Below are 21,687 nucleotides of genomic sequence, written 5' to 3' on the forward strand. Positions count from 1 at the left end.
ATTCTTTTATTTATGTGGGATTATCGCCGTTATATCTGAAAACTTGGTATTATCTGGTTATACTGCATAGTTATAATTTTAAAAAGAAATTTACAGAGACTCTCTAGAGAATTCCACCATATCGCTAAATATAAGCAGAAGTAAACGAGTTTATATTAAAGTTAAAGGTTAGGAGTTGTCTTAGATAAAGAAACTAAGTTTAATGTCAACTTTTTTTTTACTCTTCAAGTGCTGTGTACGAAAGGATTTTTACAACATTCAAATAAAATGAAATAAATCTTGTATCATACAATCTTTAATACAAGACATGTGTGATTATTAATTTCTTAATATCCATTGTTAACTCGATGGCCCAGCGAGTGCTCATAAGTTGCATTCAATATCCTAGACTATATTTAAAAACCTTTACGGTTTTTTTATATATCGTAATGTATGTTGACCGTATGTTCCACTTTTCCAGAGGGTTTGGTTGTCAACTTTATATTTTAAGTTAAAAAACAAAGAAAAATTCAAACAGGATTTTCGCATAATATAATAAAAGGAAATGAGTTGGTAATAATTAAAGAGTTTAATAACAAAAAAAGTATCGAGGTAATGATTATAAGATGGTACAGTCGGATTGACAGGAAAAAAACTTAAAAATTGATTGAAAAAGTTCTTGTGAGTCTTAGGAATTAAAAACCGTAAACTCTATCAAGTATATATAAGTTAATAAACCAATAATAGTTTCCTTTTTTAAATCTGAATAATCTTTACAATGGAGACCTTTCGTTTTGACAATCCTATTACGAGGTCAAATAAATAGATTAAAGCTAAAAAATAGTAACTTCTGTTATAAATAAAAGCTTCAAAAGATTCACATCATAACGTTGTTTTATCGCCCACGACGGGTAATTAAAGCAGAAAGGGCGTATCCCGTTGCGAAGCAACAGGGATAACGGTAAAGAATATTTTCAAGATTTCAAGAGATTAGAAGATAAAAACATATTTTTCTGTATTTTAAAAACTTTTAATAAGCTTTAATTTTGTTGTTTAAATTTTAATAATATTTTTTTAAAAAAAATAAGATTTTTAAAGTATAAAAAAAGAATTTATTTATAAAGGTATGAAGTTTTATAAAAATATGTTTTTTTATAAGTTTAAGTATGGTATTTTTAATATATAAAAGTGTGTGACCTCTTTTATATATAAAAATTTACATTTTTTATACAAACAATTTGTAATATATCAAAAAATGTCAATTCATTTTGAATCTAGTAACATTCGTTTAACATTATGTCATTTGCTATGTCATTTGAAAGATGATGTTGGCAATGGAATGGGATTTAAAAGATGATGATGATGACGATGATGATGATGATGATGATGATGATGATGATGATGATGATGTTGATGTTGATGATGATGATGATGATGATGATGTTGATGTTGATGATGATGATGATGATGATGAGGATGATGATGATGATGATGAGGATGATGATGATGATGATGATGATGATGATGATGATGATGATGATGATGATGATGATGAGGATGATGATGATGATGATGATGATGATGATGATGATGATGATGATGATGATGATGATGATGATGATGATGATGATGATGATGATGATGATGATGATGATGATGATGATGATGATGATGATGATGATGATGGTTTTTGATTTTTGAGAATACTGAGCAATTAAGGTTATGAATTTTTTTTGTGAAAGATTCCAAGTCAAGATAAAAGATTCATGATTAAAGTCAGGATTAAAAATCAAAGATTAAACGAAAAGCAAGATTAAAAAAAATCTTGAAAAAGTAATAGAAACTCAAAAATTAAACAGTTTTAAAGGTTTACCCCAGTTCGATTAATAGTTTCATAGTGTCATAGTTTCCAAGACAGGATTTTGATAGGAAGAACGAGGTTGTGTGTTAATCAAAAATTTGTTGCAGAAAATTAAGTGTGTGAAAAATACAGAATCAACTGTAGTGTTAGAATTGTAAGACAGCTTCTGTGTGCTTCAGGAGCGGTTATAAAGCGCTTTTTTAAGTAATCATTTATATTAAGAACCATGCTGCTTTAGTCATGTTTGCTAAACGTCATATTCACTGGGTATTAATATATTACGCAGTATTATTTGAAGTAACAACATTTATTTGATGGTTTATAAGCAAGAAAAAATGTCCTTGGTCATTTTGTCTTGCATCATTTGGATATTTGCTATTTCAGTGTATTTTTTTAAAAAGTTTGTGCAATGCTACCATAAAAATATAGAAACCCATGACAATTAGTTTGCTATACTAACGATTATCTATCATAAAAGCACTGTAATTTTGAACAAGAAATTTCTAAGGTACAAAGTAATAATAAATAAAAGACTAAAAAAAAGAGGTTGTCTCATCTTTTTTACCGCAATTGCATTAATCATTTTAAAAAATTTTTTCCAGTGTTATTTTTTTCTAGTTTATTTAAATGCCTGGCATAAAAATCACTAAACTTTACATGGTTGCTTGCAGGCACCTTTAAAAGATTTCTTTTTTATTAGTTTAATTCTATAAAATAAAAAATCACAATAATTAAAAATTTTTTAAAAATATTCGCTTCAATATATATATATATATATATATATATATATATATATATATATATATATATATATATATATATATATATATATATATATATATATATATATATATATATATATATATATATATATATATATATATATATATATATATATATGAAGACTCCACGGGAAGAAACGGCAGGGTCACATTTTTTCATTTTGAGATAAATCATTATTAAACTTTTAAACCTTTATAAGTTTCGAAGTTTTAGGAAAATTTAGAAAAACTTTAAATATGCATCAAATCGTTTATTTGATTTGAATTCAAATACAAAATATGCTATTATGGTTAGTAAAGCTAGAAAGTGTAAAAAGTCGAAACTTTCAAAATGTGACCCTGCCGTTTCTTCCCGTGGAGTCTTCATATACAGTGAGCAAAAAAATTAATCATGCAGCCAATAGAAATTAATAAAAATGCATTTTTCTCAAAAAGTATAAACTTTTTTGAAAAACTAATTTCACCAAAAGATAGCGCTTAAAAAATACATTAAAAATCATATTTGAAAATAAAAAATTTGAATTTGTTATATTTAAAAAAATAAAGAACTAACTTTATTGAAAATTCCTGACAAAAAAATTAATCATGCAACAAGAAAATTCGAATGGTAAGTATCAAAAATTATATTATATTTAACTATATTATTTATTTATATTAATTTAAACTGTATATTTATATTAATAAACTTTCCAGCAATGACCAGCATTGAAAATCTAAAATCTAAAAGAAGCTACACATCTCATTCGATCGGACTTCGTGCACAAGTAATTGCGTTATGGCAAGATGGCCAAAGCCAAAGATCAATAGCTAAAACGCTATGTATATCGCCTGCAACCGTTCAATCCATCGAGGAAAAGTTTAAAAAAGTTGGAAACCTCGAAAATCAACCTGGAAGAAGACGCAAACGAAAGACTACGGCGCGTCAAGATTGATCTTTGATCAAAAGATTCGAAATTAATCCAAGATCTTCAACAACAGAAGCAGCAAAAGAGTTGGAGGAGAGTTTTGGATAGTCTCTCACACCGCAAACAATTAGAAATCGCTTGCATGAAGCGAATTTACATGGACGAACACCACGCAACAAGCCGTATATAAACCCAATCAATAGAAAGAAGCGGCTCGAATGGGCAAAAAAGTACGTGGATAAGCCACAAGAGTTCTGGGACTCAGTCATTTGGTCTGACGAGTCGAAATTCAATTTATTTGGCTCTGATGGAGCTGTAAAGATATGGAGGAAGCCAGGAGAAGAGCTTCAATTGAAGTGTTTGAATGCCACAGTTAAACACGGTGGCGGTAATATTATGGTCTGGGGATGTATGGCAGCGAGCGGAGTTGGGAAATTGGCGTTATTGATCAGAGAATGGATCAATATTTATATAAATCAATTCTGCAAGATAATTTAAGTTCATCTGCAGAAATTGTCGGGTTGAAAGGTAATTTTATCTTTCAACACGAAAAAGATCCTAAGCATACGGCTCGTTCGGTCGTCGAATATTTAAAAGTTTCAGGGTTCAAAATGCTCGAATGGGTTGCTCAATCACCAGACTTAAACCCAATCGAGCATCTTTGGGCTCACGTCGAGAAAAAATTAAAAGATCGGCGAATTTCGAAGAAAGCCGATCTGAAAAACTTAATTTCGAGTTTTTGGTCGGAAGTCGGGTCAGATATTACCATAAACTTGGTAAATTCAATGCGTAGATCTTGTTTAGCCGTCATTCAATCAAATGGTGGACTTACGCGTTATTAATTTTATATTAATTTTCTTTATTTTTAATTTAATCTAATTTTTTATATTATGCATGTTTAATTTTTTTTGCCTTGGTATTTTGATTTTTTATTTCTTTTGTAATTTTTCGTAACTTATATTATTATTTTGTAATTTTCTAGTTCCTTTTTCGATAAATTTATATATAAATTTTAATTATTTAATATAAAAATCATAAATTTTAACTTAATTTAGTTTAAATTCAGTTTTAAAAAGTTTTTACTATGGTGCATGATTAATTTTTTTGCTCACTGTATATATTGTGCATAATATAGACCTTATTTGTCACAACTAAAAATATTTAAAAAAACAAATATGGTTCAAATCATTGATTCTTGTGTTACTTTGATTTTTGGACTTTCGCTACAAATTTTTGACGTGTGCTCTATTCATTTTTTCTATGTTTACAATTACTATTCCATTTTTCTAAGGGTTTGAATACATCTCGTACATTTCTTTAAATTCTTCTCTTACTTAATACTTTATTAGGATTAACCATTTTAGGTTAACTTATTAAAGATATCATCAAAATGGATTTGGCTTTGTAATGATACCAAATATTTATTTTCAACTCACTAACACAACTTAAACTATTTGCGTAGTAACAAACGTTAACAACGTTGCATAGTAACCAGTAAGAATCATTTTTAAATAATTTTTTAATTCTTTGCATAGCAATCAAAATCTTTTAGATTTTGTGTATGGTAATAGAGAAATTATCTTTTTTAGAAGATTTTCATCTGTTCTACTTAATTCACAGCTCTGAAACAAGATTGGGGCAAGAATACTTGATATTGCTGTAAGTTTCTTTTTTTTTTAGTTTATTAATTAGCCTTAGAAATAGTTTCCGAGCAGCAACTTGTCCGTCTAAATCAAATTTTTCCAGCTAATCATTTACAGCTGTTGTCGATATTGGAACATAATTGTATTGTTTACATAATGACCTGAGTCGTCGGTGCGTTTTTTACTTTCATGACAACAGTTTCTTTGAATCATTCAAGATACTCATGAAGGATTTTAAAACTGAGACTTATCCATTTAACAAACTACAATCATATTAAAGAGAAAAAAACCAAAGGAAGAAATACAAATAGACACTTTTAAAAGAGGATTTTTTTATTAGAATAACGATAATTAAAAAGTCGAATTTCAAAGCTCAAATCAAAACACAAAGTAGAAACAAAGATCGTATTCTGAATTTCTAACAATAAAAACTTTAAAATTTAAAATTCAGCATCAAATAAATTTTACGAAATAGTAAAGAGAGAGACTTGTAAATTTTTCTCTCGGTTTTAAGACTTCCAATCTTGTTCTTCATTAATAAGGATAATTTTTCCTCTCTCAACATACAATTTTTACAGCACTTTGTAGTTCGTCTTTGGTAAAAAAAAACAAAACAAAACAAAAAAAACAAAGAAATTGGATCAAAAGTGAGACGATTTTGAAAAAAATCCGTCAGTTTTCCGCTACTATTTCCTCCGTGCACAGTGTACGAAAGCAAGCTTTTTTGCTTCGTTGTCCACCCTGGTTTCAAGCTTTTTTGCGAAGTTTTATCACACTCCCCCGAAAGAAATGAAAAAGAATTGGAAAAAAAAAAAAAAAGAAAAAAAAAGAAAAAAAGACAAGCCCGATAGAAACGCATGAGGTCACGAAGTAACTCGCTAATAGAGTGAATTCAATGGCTGTTTATAACTTTTCCGTTAATAAAAGGAGACATAAACTCTCTTCCGTGAACAATCGGTAAAATCAACTGTATAACTAAACTCATTTTTTGTTATCATATTGACGAAACTACAGATTTGTGCAATAACGAATTATTTTAACGAGTTAACACCTATATAAGATCATTATAGTTGTCTAAAAATGATTATTATCAACGATAAACCAACCGTTAGACTAAAACTCGCTTTTAAACAATCTTCAAAGAGATTATACAACCTTATAAAATTCCTTTAAAATCTCATTACACGATTTTTGTGTTTATGACTTTTGTCTGTAGAAATCTTTTAATGTTTTACAAGACAGAAAATAAAAATAATTAAAAAATATAGTTTTCGTTTTTCTTATAAAAAAAAAAAAAAAAAAAAAATTCATGCAAAAAATATATATGTAATATATTATCATTACTATATTTGTAAAATATTATCATTACTATATAGCTATTTAACCAATATAAAAATATATAGTTTGACTCTTTAAACAAAACAAATACTCTATAAAATATATTTTTAACGTGACAGGAAATAAAACATGTGAATCTCGTTGTAAAACTCACCTTTCAAAATATAAAAAAATTCGATGAGATTCCCGCGAAAATTAGCTTTTCTTTTTTTAAAATGTTAAAAATGGCCGCAACAACCGCCGATGAGAGCCAATTATTGAATAAATTATCGCGGACAGGTTCTCTCTTAATAAAAAGGTTTCTCCAGTTAAAACTGTTTAGTAAAAGATGTATACAACGGAACACGTTTAAAATGTTCTCGTAAATATCCTCCCATTAACTATCTGGATTTTTCGTCTGGAAGAATCGAGCCAGTTAACTGCTGTATCTAACAATTTTAGAAGAGTCTTACACATCAAGGTTTTTTTTACTGACTTTTACATTGATAAAGATGTACCATATTCATCGAAATCTTCGAATTCCTCGTGGTCATCTTCATTATCAAGCTAAAATTACACATACTTTGTACAATAATCAAAAACTTACATATTTGATATTTATATATATATATACATACACATATTGCATAGAATTAGATTTTACATGAATCTTAGTTTGTATTACCTCCTCAAGTTCTTCATCTGTGTAAAATCTTCCTATGAACCTTCTTAAAAATACCATAAACATGATAGCAAACGGGAAAAGAGGGGCGACAGGACTTAACTTAATACCAATAAGAACACAGAGACAGAAAACTTGAATTAAAGTGTATGTGACCAAACTACGAAACTTTACCTAGAAAAAGAGGAATCAATATTATCATCTTTCTCATTAAATGGAATGATTTTACAAATTACTTTGAGAAAATGCATCATCAAGAGTCAACTTACACTTCGGACATATTTTTTGTTAGGATGATACTTCATTGGTACAAATATCAATTTGATCTGTTCTATAAATTGTATGCCAGACAATGAAGCAATTCCCAGGTACATAAATACACCAAAACAAACAGCAAGCGGAATCATAGAGATTAAAGATTCAGCAAAGATGCAGCATCCTAAAAGCCAAGGCATGGTGAAGGATTCATTTCTTTTTCAATTTTTACATTACTTAAAAGTGTAAATCATTGAAATAAAAAATTCTATAAAAAGAACAAAAATAAATTCACCTATTATCACATGAATGCATAAGTTTGTTAAGCGTTGCTCTTTTATTTGTACTAAGTATGGCTTTTCACCAGGCGCATGGGTTCGACTCAATATGGCAAGGGCATTTTGATGCTGAACAGACATAACAGATCCTGCGCACATCCAAGGAAGGCCGAGAACAGAACAAAGTCCTGTTAGGGCACCCATGACGAAAATGTCTAAATTGTATCCTCCACTTTTGCGAAGCTTATTTTTACGTTTATTTAATAACACGCCTGTTAATTCTGTTTCCATAAATAACAAAATACTAACACAAATCGCTGGTATAATTGCAAAAGCTACCCATCCTACTTTAATATTAGCTCCTAAAGGATTTACAAAAAATACGGTTCTGTTTTTTGATGTAGGCCTAATAAACTTAGACATTTTTATTTTAGGGATTTCAACATCATGTGAAAAAATATTCAAAACTACCATGAGTATCATTGCGATGGGAACACCAAAATCACTCAAAACTCGACGAGAATTGCTGGAAAAAAAATGGCTATTACGTAACTGACGCAACTTTTGTGATACAAATAATGTTCCAATAATGAGTAATGAGGATATTAGCCCTATATCTCCTTGATTACAACGAATTTTCGTTGAGATGAAATTTGCATTACTATAATTAGCTGAAACATTTGTGGTGACATGATAATGATTATCTGAAAAAGTCTAAAAGAAAAAAAAAATTAAATCTTTAAAACAAGTATTTCTAGTTTTGACAAAAAAAATTCTTTCTAATTTTTTATTAGCATATTTTACTTTTATATTGATATATTCTATTTTTTTTGAACAGTGTAACACTAAAAGTTTTTAACTCAATTTAATGATAATAAAAATATATTTAAAACTCACTTGAATAACAAAACTGAGGGCTTCATATATGAAAAGAAGTGAAATAAGAACACTAAAAACCTCCTCTGTAAACCGTGTAAAGTACTCAACTAGAAAACAACCTTCTAATGCGACTATCACCCAGAGTATCACCATTACCATTAAACCAATGTACAAACGCCATACTAAAAAGTCTATTTGAAAGTATTGACAGAGCTAAATATGAAAGAAATATACACATTTATATATAAACAATACATAAATATGTACATTAGTCTAGACAGCATTTTTTAAATATATAATCAGAACTTTTGTTAATTTTTGTTTTGAATACAAATTATACATACCATATATGTTGCCTGTTCAAATACAAGTATAGGACCTGTGGCTCCAATAATGATTAGGGGCTGTCCAGCAAAAAAACTGAATATTATTCCGCACAATGCTGTTGCAATAAGAGTTTCCATTACACCAAGATTATCATCAGTTTTTTTGCTTAATAATGCTCCAAAGGTAATTGTTGGAGCAAGCGTAGCAAAAAAAACAAAGATAATAGTCACAAGACAGCGAAAGTTGAGACCGTCCATGAAATCTGATCGGTAAAACTTAGCTTTCTTTTTTAAATCGCATTTCAGGCCACCAAACCAATTTGAAGTACGCAGAAAAAGATTTTCATCAGGATGTTGAAAAGTAACTTTAAAAAATGAAACGAAAAAGTTAAGTTTGCTAAATAATGCTATAGCATAATTATAAGAAAAAGAACCTTTAGAAAAGACTACAGTACTCCAATACAAATACTTTTAAAAGAGTTTTGTTTACCTTTCTCTCTTAAAAGTTTGATCCTTTGTTTTTTTTTCTCTGTTATCTCTGCTTGAAGAAGTGGTAATAACAAATGTCTATCCCAATCCCCAGGAGCAAGCACAATGCTATCTTCCAAAAAGGAATTTATAGCATCTAAAATATCATCTCGATTTTTTGCTGCATATACCAGGTCATGGAATATCTAAAAATATTTGCATTTTTTTATTTGGACACACAACAACAAAAACATCAAAAATTCTGCATTGATTTTAATTAACAGTTTGTTAATATAATATTAGTATAATACTAGCATAATGCTTCAACACAATTTTAGCCCAATTAAGTCGTAACCTAGGTTCTGTAGCTAAATACGTCTTTTGCAATAAATTACTAATATACTAAAAAACTTATTTTCATAAAATGAAAAAAATCCGAACCTTGTCAGACATTAGAGTTGCTATTGATCTTCCTATTTCATAATAATCTAACATTGATGGGGGGCCAAGTATCAAAAACAGAAACCGTATAGGAATATTAACTTCAGATAGATTACCCAACATACAGCCTTTTGAAAGTCTAACAAAAGCCATTGCTGGCCTATCAAGATCATCAATAGTAGCCACTAATACAGAGCTAGCTTCAGCACCATCTGGGATCTTAGATTTTATATCAGATTCCTTTTTAGATTCATCTGAATTTTCTAAGACAGGCCTAAATTTTAATGATGGCAACCTCTAAAAAAAAGTTTTGCAATTATTATTTATAAATATTTTATTAATCTAAGGGTATTGCTTTTAGTAATACCCTCAGAACAATAAATAATAGGGCAAAGGAGGGCATTAAGACCACTTCTTTTATATACTTTTAGATTTTTCTATTAAAATAAATGACTATTGTGAAGTTAAAAATTTTTTTTTCCTTAAAGGCAGACAACATATGTTTATACCAGGCATACCACTTTAGTCTGAAAAAAAAAAAATTTCTTATAGTGCCAATACTGGTTTGAAGCTAAAAAAAATAATAGCAAAAAAAAAAAAAGAAAAGGGGGGCAATAAGACCAGGTACATTCAATCTATATATGTTGACCAAGACTTAGCGCAAAATGTTAAACTTCCATTTGATAACTTAAATATCATCTCTTTATGTAATTAAAGTGCCTTTGGCATTGGATAAAATGTCAAATATGCAATGACAAGCCCATTTATTCCTTTTATCTCTACTTAAATGATCGCTACTTAAATGATCGCTACTTAAATGATCGCTACTTAAATGATCGCTACTTAAATGATCACTACTTAAATGATCGCTTCTATCTCCGATTAATAGAAATTTTTTATTTTAAGTTATTTTCTAAGAAATAAAATCTTAAGCGAAAATCCTTTTAATAAAAAAAAACACATTTTTGTGAAAGGTGAACAACTTTTCATACAGAATTAACAGCTATATAGTAGTTAACATTGACAATTAGGGGAAACAGGATTTTTTTGATGTTTTAGATAGGTCACTTTTAGGCAATGTGGAAACTTTTAATTTTAGTATATTCATCCAAATGTCAAATGAGAATGTTTTACAAAATATTGTGTTGATTTGAGCCTGGGAACTAAAATACCCTAACTAAAATACAAAATTTTGACACCATTGCCCCATGGGTGGGGGGCAATGAGCTAATAAAAATATTTTTTTTACTATCTTATAACACATTTAAATTTATCAAAAGGTTTTAAATTTGATCTTTTAGTTTTTTAGTGATAAAAAGTTATGGTCATGTGAGATTTTTATCCTCCCCAAAATGAGGGGGTTGTGTATATTACTTGATCATAACTTTCAAACACAAAATGATTATCATGTATGAAATTAAAAACTTGTTAATATATTTATTAATAGTTTTAAGTTTTTGTATGTTCGAACCATTCTAGAAAAAAATATAAACAAGATTTATTCTCAAAAATACATAAAAAATTATATTTAAACAAAAAAAAAAAAAGTTTTGACATTTTTACTTGTCAGGGAGGGCATTAAGAGCAACTTATTTTTAAATAAAAGTTTTACACTCTAATTAAACAAAAATATTAAAAATTAGATACAAGCATCTCAAATAAGTCTTACTTTTGCTAGTAATATAAAAATTTTTTTTGTGTAAGCTAATCTTAAAGGTATATGTTTAAAATATGCACACCTTTATTAGATGGCTCAACGACTTCGCTATTTTTTAACTAAAAAAAATAAGACATTTAAATTATTTTTTTATGTCAAAACATTACTTAAGTAGAATTGTGTAAATTTAAGAAAGTACTTACATAACTTAGATACTACTTTACTCTCAAGAAAAATAAAAACAAACAACAGGATATATACTTTTTAACTAAAAACTTAAAAGCACTTAGTTCGGCAAAGTTTTTCATTAACTTTGAACAAGCCTTTGAACTGCCGTAAAAAACATCAATATTAAATATCAAATTAATAGTGGTTATAAAATAGCTGTAAATCCAAGAAACGTTTTAATCTACTCCCTGATTTAGTAAGTAAACCTCTACTATGTAAAAATAAGTAATTTCATTTTTACATAACTGCATTAAGTAATTTAAGTTAGACTATTCTAAAATTGATCCTATTGCCCTTCTGATCTTATTACCCTGCTTTACCCTACTTGCAAAAGAAATAACTCAGAGGGTATTGCTAAAAGCAATACCCTCAGAGTATTTTCTTGTAATCTTAGAAAGTAGCTTTAATACCAATTAAACTACTCTCTTTAATCATCATGGTAAAATCAAACAACTAAGTAAAAGGATTTTAGAATTATTCAAACTATCTGCAGAATTAACAAAGCATTAGAATAAACCCTTAAACTTGAATGGAATTAACACTTAAACACTTCCTATTTATCATTATATAAGTCCATACCATGCACATTTTACAAAAGCCAATAAACTGTTAATGTGCAAAAAATTTTATAAAAAACATGGAAAGTTTCATAAAAAATACTAAAACTTAAGAACATAAATGGAGTACTCTTTAGCATACCAGGAATCCATCATCTCCAGCATTACTTTTACTTTTAACTATTCGATTTCCAAGTACAGGTGCTGAGTGTTGTCTTTTAAAACTAATTGACTTTTTACTTCGAAACCCATAGCTATCAGTTGACTGTTTAGCTTTAAGCCTCTCTTTTTCATAAATGCCATCAAGAGAGCTAATATGAACAACCTCATCTTCGACCATTTCTGTTTGATCAGATTGGTCATCATTTAAATCATTTTTAATTACCAAATCGCTTGCTATGCTCCTAACTGAGTTTTTATGATTTAATAGCCCACCAACTCGCTGATGATGATGGCAATGCTTGGAAAGAAGAATAGCTATAAGTTTATCACGCATTGAGTGATGCAACTGATCAGTTATTATCATATTATCAACTACACTTTCAAATATTGATGGTAAGTCATAATTTTCCAAATTTAACAACACTGTGCCTGTTAAAAAAAAAAATTTTAAATAACATTTGATGAAAAATAAAAAAAAATGTGATTTATTTGTGGGTTGTGATGGAAAATATATACAGTTTAGGCTTATCTAAACTGTATATAAGGTACCTCTTTCAACTCCTCTTCTCATTTCTAGTAAACTTTGAAAAGATAGCGAAGCAACATGCGGTTTGCCCCAGCGCTCATTTTTTTCTATATCTTCTTCAAATTTTAACCAGCGAGCTCGTTCTTTCCACTGAAGTTCATTATTGTCTGTGGCTGTCAGCTCTTCTAATTCAACAAAACCCTATAAAAAAAGAACATATGTAGTAACAAGTATCCATACTTTACGCAACAATATCAAAAACCTTTACTTAAAACTCCAAATTTTAATTTTATATTTCAATAATTCAATGTTTTACGTGATAATGTAACAACACTCTATATCAAATTAATATAGTTTTATAAAAACTTTAAAATTTTGACTGAAACGATTGAAATACAATTTTATAGTCTAATGCTAAACCCATCTTGTTATTTTGGAATCCATTAGCCATAATGCATTATGTAAGTTAGATATAGATGCATTTAGTATTTTATCATTTGACTGATCTTTTCTCCTTAATTGCCTTATTTTAGATTTTTCAAATTTTTCAATAGAGTATTGTATTGTATATTGCGTTTCATGTTGTTAAAAAAATTTTAAAACTGAATGGAATTTGCCTCCTGAAAATTATTTACAATCTTTAGATTCATTATAAATCAGAGTACTTCTCTAGGTGATAGATTCAGCTCATCATCAACCATTGTAATATGGACATGAGGTTTGTTTAAAACTTCTTTGGTATTATCGAATGATTCCATTCTTATGTGTGTTGTCATTCCAGATTTTGAGGTGCGCTTTCGATAAGAATGCCTCCTAATGCCTGCAAAATGGCCAAAACGATGACCTAAAAAAGATTATTAGTGTAATTCATTAGCATTTTGTTTCTTAAAATTGTTAAAACAAATATCTGGAGCATATTCATAAGTGTATTCATAACTTCTCATTCACAAGGATTAGAAACATTTGCTCAAAATACAAATAAAACATTCAAAAAAAGTGGCTTTGGGCTGAAACTTATTTATGAACTAATAGAATTCTTTTTTATTTAGTTAAAAAATTTTTTATTAAATTATGCTTTAACAATTATATACTTCTAGTTTGTAAATAAATAATGAATTTTTTTTTTCTAATAATAAAAATTAACAATTGAAAATGTAAAATGAATTGTTATTCAACTTAACTTTTTTTTTTTTTTTTAAATTTTCATAATAAGGTTATTGTTAAAAGTACAATGAGGTTCTATAATGCTATTTATGAAAATTTATGAAAAAACAAAAAGTATTTCTGCTTTGATATCTTCCTTTGTTTTTACTTTCTTTAAGGTTTTGTGAGGACTAGTAGGAAGCTTACAAAAACTAGATTGAAAAAGAAGTTAATTATGAAATTTGGAAACATTCAAGAGGACCCAAGAATGAGACATGCAAAAACATGGATTTTGTTGAATTAGTAACTTTCAGTACATTACATTTAATATAAATATTTTATTATCTTGATGTATATTAGTTTCATTATTATTATTTTTTTATAATGCCAATATTAAAATGTTTATTGACTTTGAGGTTTTTGTTAATTTTAAGTGTTTGTTGAAGTTGATTTGTTTTTTTATATCTTTATTTAAACAATAAAAAAGACCAGTATATTTGTTTTGCTGTGATGTTAATGGCAATCCAACTTAATTTGCTTGTATTTTAAAATTATTGAAACTTTTACAATGACATAACATCTCAATATCTTTATTTTAAATCTTCTTGATGGAAATACCATTATATTGACCATTCAAATTTGATTCAAATAAGAGTTGAAAAATTCTCCGTATAAATACTTACGAAAGTGGTTTTAATTGGATTTTTCTTGGAAAGCATAAATTTAAAAAATGAAAATATATAAAAAAGCTTTCATAAGAGTGTGCAGAAATCCAAAGTGTCAAAAGGTTTTTTGCTTGTAGAAAGTCATAGAGAGTTAACAGAGATCCAGATGTGTGTCATAGAGTGCAGTAAAAAAGGGCAGGTTTCACAAGGTAATATATTGTAATTGTAAAGAAATCAGAACAGCTGTTGCAAGGTAATAAGTTTTAAAAACAGAACAGGTGATACAAAGTAATAGGTTATGAGCAAATTGTAAATGAAGTAGGTCTTACTAGAAAAAAAAATGAAAAAATTTCAACTTACTATATATATCATCAACATCTTCTTCACGAAACTCTTTTTTAATATCTGAAGTAAGTTCTTGGATTGCACGATGTTCTTCCTTAAGAGTTTGGATTCCAGAGCGTATGCGAGATTCAAGAGTAGTATATTGAGAATTAACAGCTTTGTTCTGTTGATGACGTGCATGATAGTGTTTCTTATGATGTTGCTTTTTCCCGTGTATCTTTTGATTAAACTTAACAGAGCTAGGAGTTTTATCTTTAGTATTTTCTTTGCTGGAATTTATAAAAACAGAAATAAGTTGAATTATAAAACAATCTTTTTGAATGTAAAAGTCCCCCTTTTGCAAAATGATTAAGTACAATCCAAGATAACTAAGACAGGAGAACAAACATTTTGAATATAATAAATCAAATATCATGAAGTTATACTTAGAAATAAAACCTTTTTTTTTTTATTAAAGAATTCTTTGGTTTGATTTTTTATTGCAATTGTTAAGCCAATATTTAACTGACTTATTAAAAAACTTTCATTTTGAGATATCTAATATTTTCTCAGCTTCTGACTGTAAACTTATTTCTAGTAATTGAAACAATGTAAGCATTGAAACTATAAAAATCATTAAGTGACTAACTTAATGTTTTAGATAGTAAAAAAAAAAAAAAAAAATTTCATTTCACAATAATTTTCAACATTAGTTTATATTAGTAGAATAATAAGTACAGAAGACAACCTATAAACTAAAATTTACTATTGCTGAAAACAATACATTGTATAGTTTTTACAAAATTACTTCTATTTTTTTTCTTTGTTTACTTTTTTTTTTTTACTATTATTCTTTTTTTTATATATTAATTTGTTTACCTTTATTAACAGATTATTACCCTTACTATTACCATTATTGTTATTGTTATTATTGCTACTTTTATTCTTATTCTTATTCTTATTCTTATTATTATTTTTTTTAATATTCTTATTACTATTATTATTAATATTCTTATTCTTATTCTTGTTATTATTATTATTAATTATTCTTGTTATTATTATTATTATCATTATTATTATTATTATTATTATTATTATTATTATTATTATTATTATTATTATTATTATTATTATTATTATTATTATTATTATTATTATTATTATTATTATTATTATTATTATTATTATTATTATTATTATTATTATTATTATTATTATTATTATTAATGAAAAATAACAATATAAACATTTTCTTAACGATTATTTAACAATTAATATGAGAGTGATTAATATTATATGTACCTCAACTCTTTTGATTCCTTTATTGATGTTTTTGATTCCTGGATTTTGTTCCCACTTTTCTTATGGTATTTTTGAACTTTCTCATTATCTTTCTTTGTTTTTTCTTCATTGAAGATTTCATCTTCTTCAATTATTTGCTTCTTTTTGCTCTCATGCTTTCTTTTTTTTTTTTTGATGTTTATATGATCAGACTGATTTACAGACAAACTTCGCCGAACTAACAATTAGATTAATATGAAATATTGCATGAAAGTAAATTTATAGGATATAATAGTTTTTGACAACTCAGACATTTCTTTGTCCTATATTATACAAGAAAGCTGCATAAATTGGACCTTATACCCTATAAAAAGAAGATAAAAACTTAAAAGAAACAAAACCTCACATCTAAAATCTGTCTCATCAAAACTGAAATCATTGTGAACCAATTTCTTGTCTAAGGTCTTGTTTAGAGGTTCGGTTATAGTTGGAACTACAAACTGATGTTCATATGACAGGATCTTATCATATTCTTCTTTATTAGATCGATTATGTATACATGGTAACTAAAAAATGAATTTTAACATTTTAAATAAATTGATATGCATGCATTTATTCATTCATTCATTTATTTGTGCATGTATGCATGCATGCATGCATACATACATACATACATACATACATACATACATACATACATACATACATACATACATACATACATACATACATACATACATACATACATACATACATACATACATCAGAGGGAGCAATGTCATCTTTAAACCATAGGCCTTGTTTTTCTTCTTCTGTTTCATTCATGCTACAACTTTCAGTTAAAAAAGATCTATCCAACAGTACATCAATTTCATTAGCCTGTGCTATTGAATTTACAAATATTTCTGGTATATTTTTATACAATTTAAGTGAACCTCTAGGTGGACCTTCTATTTCATCAAGCTGCTTTGATTTTTTTGGTAAATCATGACAACTTATGATCTTTGGTTCATCAAACAATAAAGGCATGCATATCTCATTAACATTAGATGCAGATTTTTTAGATTCTTCTCCATTTGCACCCTTGAGAGAATCAAAATTTTCATCAGAATGATTAATGTTGGAAATAACAGTGTTAATTTTATTCTGGTCTTCTTTTCTTTCATTTCTAACATTTAAACTGTTAACTTCTTCTTTTCCATTATCTTTACACAATGCAGACTCTTCAACAATTTTAACATTAGGCTGCTGACTTTTCTCATAAGTTTTTACTGCAAACTTGGAATTATTTTCTTCTCCTTTAATTATACCAGCATCATAATCTTCCATTATACCATATCAGGAAGTATGCATATATTTAAGAATAGACAACGGCTAATCCCATCAGGGAACAATATTGGAATGTCTATTCTTTTACATAATATCAATTAAGATTATGTGTATTTTACAAGCTAATTAGTTGTAATCCCAGTTGTACTAAACAAACTTTATACTTGTTATAAGAAATTTGCAACTTTATACCATAAATTAAATTCATAATTAAATAATTAGATAAAATTTACAAAAACTTGATAAAATTTACAAAAACAATAATAACAACAATAAGCACAACATAAAATTGTTTAAAATATTCTGAGCAATTGCTGGTAATAGAGAGTAGATGTAGCAAATAGACCTTTGAGTTAAACTGTTTTGTTTGTTTATTGGAAGATTATTTCACAATAATTTATGTAATATTGTTTTAAAAGTTTCGATTTCTGCCAGAGTGAAATATAATTTAAATAATAAATATGTGGTTAAAGCCGATTAGAGTATAGCTTTTCTCAGAAATCAGCATTTTTGTTTAACAAACAATATTACATCAAATATTGGTATAGCTACATATTGTGCGCACTCCTCTTCAGGCCTTTACTTTCTTCTTACAGTTTCGAACTGTATAGACAATGTTCCGGTATTAAGTAAAAAGCGCAAAGACAAATATCATTATTATAGAAGGACGGCTAATACGCGCCAGTTTCTAAAGATCAAAGACAAAACTTTGGATCCGCCTCAGTTAAAATAAGTTTACTGCTTTAGCTGTCAGAGATCCTATTAAAAAAATATTTTCCATAATAATTTGTTTTTAATAAGCTAAAAAATTTTAAGCTAAAAAATTCGAGCAAATATGATAAACTCCATTACATTGGTCAAAATATTTCTCAATTTGTCAACTAATAGAGGTAATGTGTCAACTAATAGAGATAATGTGTCAACTAATAGAGATAATGTGTCAACTAATAGAGATAATGTGTCAACTAATAGAGATAATGTGAAGCGTTCCGTAAAAGTTTTATGCATATATTTTTCTGAACGCAGGTAAAATTGAGAGTTTAGGGTTTTTGGACAGATCTAAAAGATTAATTAAAAAGGGTAAATTTAGCGGAGGTTGTTTAGTTTGGCATCAACTTTAACTGATTTCGATGTAAAACTAAAACTCAGATGATTGAATTGAAAATTTTTTTTTTTAGAAATTAATGAGTTGTCTCACGTAAAAACTGAAATGGATGTTTCAAATCTGAAATTCGCTTTTTAGGTTCATTAAATTTGTTTGTTATTTAAATTATTTATTTTTCAGATAAGGTATGAAAAAGTTGTTATATATTCTGAGCTGTTATACATCACGTTGTTATGTATTTTGTTCTATATTCGTTGTTATATATTCTGAGAATCCGTTCCATGCAAAATAAATTATTTGTTGAACAGTTACTTTATATGCAACGATGCTCGGAATAAATAACAAAACTTTGTGTTTTTACAAAACAAGGGTATTTTTCATTTCACCACAAAGACTTGACTAAAATTTTAAAAGACTAAAGTTCAGTTATTGACCAAAAAAAAAACGTTCTCTATCACGTTACATAACTGAAAAAAGAACATTCTTATCAATAAATATTGCTAAAGAAAAAAAATGAAAAAAATGAAATTGACGAAAACGCTTCAGTAAGTACAATCACAGTAAGAGATCTGCGTTGGGTTTTTGCAAAGCAAGCGCAACGCACACCATCGCAACTTTCAGAATGCACAAGCGTAACGCCAGTGCTATTTTAGCGCAACCCATGTTTAATGACAACTTTTGCTGCTCAAGTCATTAACCAGGACACGTTAAGTTAGAAGAATCTAGAAAGACAGTAGCCACCGCCCTTTCACTTATTTGATACAAAAAAATCTTTTTGTAGTTTCAAATTTATCAAACTCGCATTTTGCAAATCTGATATGAAAAAATTACTAGTTACGAAAAGTTATCGTTAAGACTATTTTTCTAATCAATGTCCCGTCATCCTACGTGTTTAACCAATGTCCCGTCATCCTACGTGTTTAAGGGCAGAGGTATGAGGGAGGGGAGCATAATCATTTTCTCTTTTAAGCTAGGAAACATATTTTAGTTTTATTTTTCGAGTTAACTTTTATTGTAATGCAAGTTCATATCGAAATCAAAATAGTCGATCATCTAGGATAAATCTAGAGCTCTTTAAATCTGTTACTTGAAATATAGACTACCAATATGCAGTTTGGACCTGATACTGCGGAACTTAAGAGTAAAAATCAATTTAAGATGGGGGAAATGTAGTACATACTATTAAAAAGTAGTTGATCAATTACTGCTCCGCATAATACACCACACTTTAAATTTCAAGTTTGCTAGTTAACTTATAATTACGAATTAGCAGTAAAACTTTCAACCATTTCTGCGGCACGCTTTTCACATTTTTCACTTTACAAACCTTTCTTTAGGTTCAGAACATACAATTTTCCTCATACGCAAGTTTGTGCAACATTGCGTCCAGCTAAAGATGCTCAACGCAGAGCAACTTCCGTCGTGCAAAAAACGTGCGCAATTTAGCGCAATGCGCAATACTCACTGTAACTCTAAGCAATAACGTCTATGATCAAAGCCTTCTACAAATACACTTCTTTTAATCGAGTAAATTTTCTTCCTTTAAGCTAAAATTATCACCACGCATTCAAACACTATTCACGTATATAAACACCAACCTCCAGCTTAAAAAAATAGTGTTAGATTATTTCATCCGAAGTACGTTGATTGCTGCGGTGGAAACGCGGAAATAACTCTCTGTTTAACCTGTTATTTGAGCATTAATCTGTATTCAAGATGAAACAACTCTTTTTGTGTTTTTACATTATATTTTTTATTATTTTAATCAAAATAGATATTATTTGTAACATCACATAAATACTATGCAATACAACGTAATAATAAAATGTTATTTAAAAATGTTAGTAAATATATATAGTCTGAGTAATATCTGCTTGAGATGAATTTTATTATCAAAAAAATACAGTTTAAACACCAAATTATGGTATTTAAACTTTTAATAAGAGCACTCAAATTTTGAAAAATGGTTAAGCGTTTTAAAAATATATTGCGAAGCATGCGGTCTCATGTACAAACGCGAGTACGTCAATTTGTTATATTCGTTGAAGTTTTCCAGCGCAGCATTTAGGGTGGAATGCAAGAACCGAACTTGAGTCAAGTTCGACTTGAAATCTCAAGTTCGACTTTGTCAAGTCAGACTTGAAAAATTGACTTGAGCGAATGCGTAAACGAGACTTGAAAATTTCAAGCTCGTGCTTGAGAAAGTCGAACTTGAAAAATAGTCGAGGCGTTGAATTTAGGGCGTTTATCGGAAAATGCACTTCGCAACCAATAGCGGTAATGGATTTTTTTTACGGGAAAAACCTTTTACTGAAACAAATTCCGTGTAATGATATTTGTATAGTATACGATTAAATAAAAAGTTAATAACAGTAAAAAAAAAAAAGTTCTTGCTATGTATTTTTCATCAGAAAAACAAATTCATCTTGGCACTTTCAGTTCCAAATCCTAAGTTGTTGGTAAACAACGGTTGGTCATATGTACCACTTAAGTGATCAAGACAATTTCTCTTGATTTCTCCATTTTAACAGATTCCATTTGAATTAAAATAAATGGAAATGTTCTAGAAAATGCAGAATCTTATTTTGACGCTTTTTGGGGATGATACTATACTACAATTTTTATTTATCTTTTTACTAATACTTTAATGAAAATAATGGTTTTTTTTAAAAATACTGAGAAAATTACTTTAAACAAAATTAGTTTTCTCAATACTAATACTACATAATACTATGTGTGTGTGTATATATATATATATATATATATATATACCTACACATATATATACCATTTACATATGTAAGTATACCATTTACATATGTAAGTCAATAGAGATCACATATGGAGACAGGTCTTCTGAAATTATTGGGCCACTTATAGAAACAGAAAAGAAA

At 28.0% G+C, this 21,687-nt stretch overlaps 1 protein-coding gene and 2 long non-coding RNA genes across 10 annotated transcripts; 2 read left to right on the forward strand and 1 right to left on the reverse strand.

Moving 5' to 3' along the window:
* The first annotated feature begins 14 nt into the window (after positions 1–14).
* On the forward strand, positions 15–15,154 carry LOC149884280 (uncharacterized). 8 transcript variants are annotated; one of them, XR_016455545.1, is made up of 5 exons: positions 16–167; positions 4,892–5,021; positions 5,117–5,186; positions 8,137–12,813; positions 14,269–15,154. It is a non-coding gene; the product is annotated as an uncharacterized LOC149884280 (long non-coding RNA). The 8 variants fall into 8 exon arrangements; XR_016455544.1 differs by lacking the exon at positions 16–167 and adding an exon at positions 985–1,103; XR_016455547.1 differs by lacking the exon at positions 4,892–5,021 and having other exon boundaries at positions 15–167.
* Positions 3,032–4,605, forward strand: LOC149884281 (uncharacterized). Its single transcript, XR_016455541.1, has 2 exons — positions 3,032–3,229; positions 3,316–4,605. It is a non-coding gene; the product is annotated as an uncharacterized LOC149884281 (long non-coding RNA).
* LOC145186058 (anion exchange protein 3-like) lies at positions 6,725–20,556 on the reverse strand. The gene is made up of 15 exons (XM_090097519.1): positions 17,122–20,556; positions 16,766–16,925; positions 16,381–16,597; positions 15,115–15,368; positions 13,612–13,790; positions 12,970–13,147; positions 12,401–12,849; positions 9,817–10,113; positions 9,398–9,581; positions 8,926–9,272; positions 8,600–8,794; positions 7,720–8,416; positions 7,439–7,608; positions 7,173–7,343; positions 6,725–7,054 (listed from the first exon to the last, which is right to left on the reverse strand). The coding sequence occupies exons 1-15, from the start codon at positions 17,686–17,688 to the stop codon at positions 6,986–6,988; spliced, it is 4,134 nt and encodes a 1,377-aa protein (XP_089953645.1). The 5' UTR covers positions 17,689–20,556; the 3' UTR covers positions 6,725–6,985.
* Positions 20,557–21,687: the final 1,131 nt, after the last annotated feature.

Source organism: Hydra viridissima, unplaced genomic scaffold (genome assembly GCF_058129835.1).
Source record: "Hydra viridissima isolate aposymbiotic clone 2 unplaced genomic scaffold, HvirCarnegie_v1 scaffold_9, whole genome shotgun sequence".
Taxonomy (NCBI): Eukaryota; Metazoa; Cnidaria; class Hydrozoa; order Anthoathecata; family Hydridae; genus Hydra; species Hydra viridissima.

Bases quoted from the DNA above. Each gene is read 5' to 3' on its own strand.
- LOC145186058 (XM_090097519.1), bottom strand. From the start codon at position 17,688: ATGGAAGATTATGATGCTGGTATAATTAAAGGAGAAGAAAATAATTCC. The intron at 16,926-17,121 runs GTATGTATGTAT...TTCATTTTTTAG, and splicing joins ATGACATTGCTCCCTCTGAT to TTACCATGTATACATAATCG. The intron at 8,795-8,925 runs GTATGTATAATT...TTTCATATTTAG, and splicing joins TTGAACAGGCAACATATATG to CTCTGTCAATACTTTCAAAT.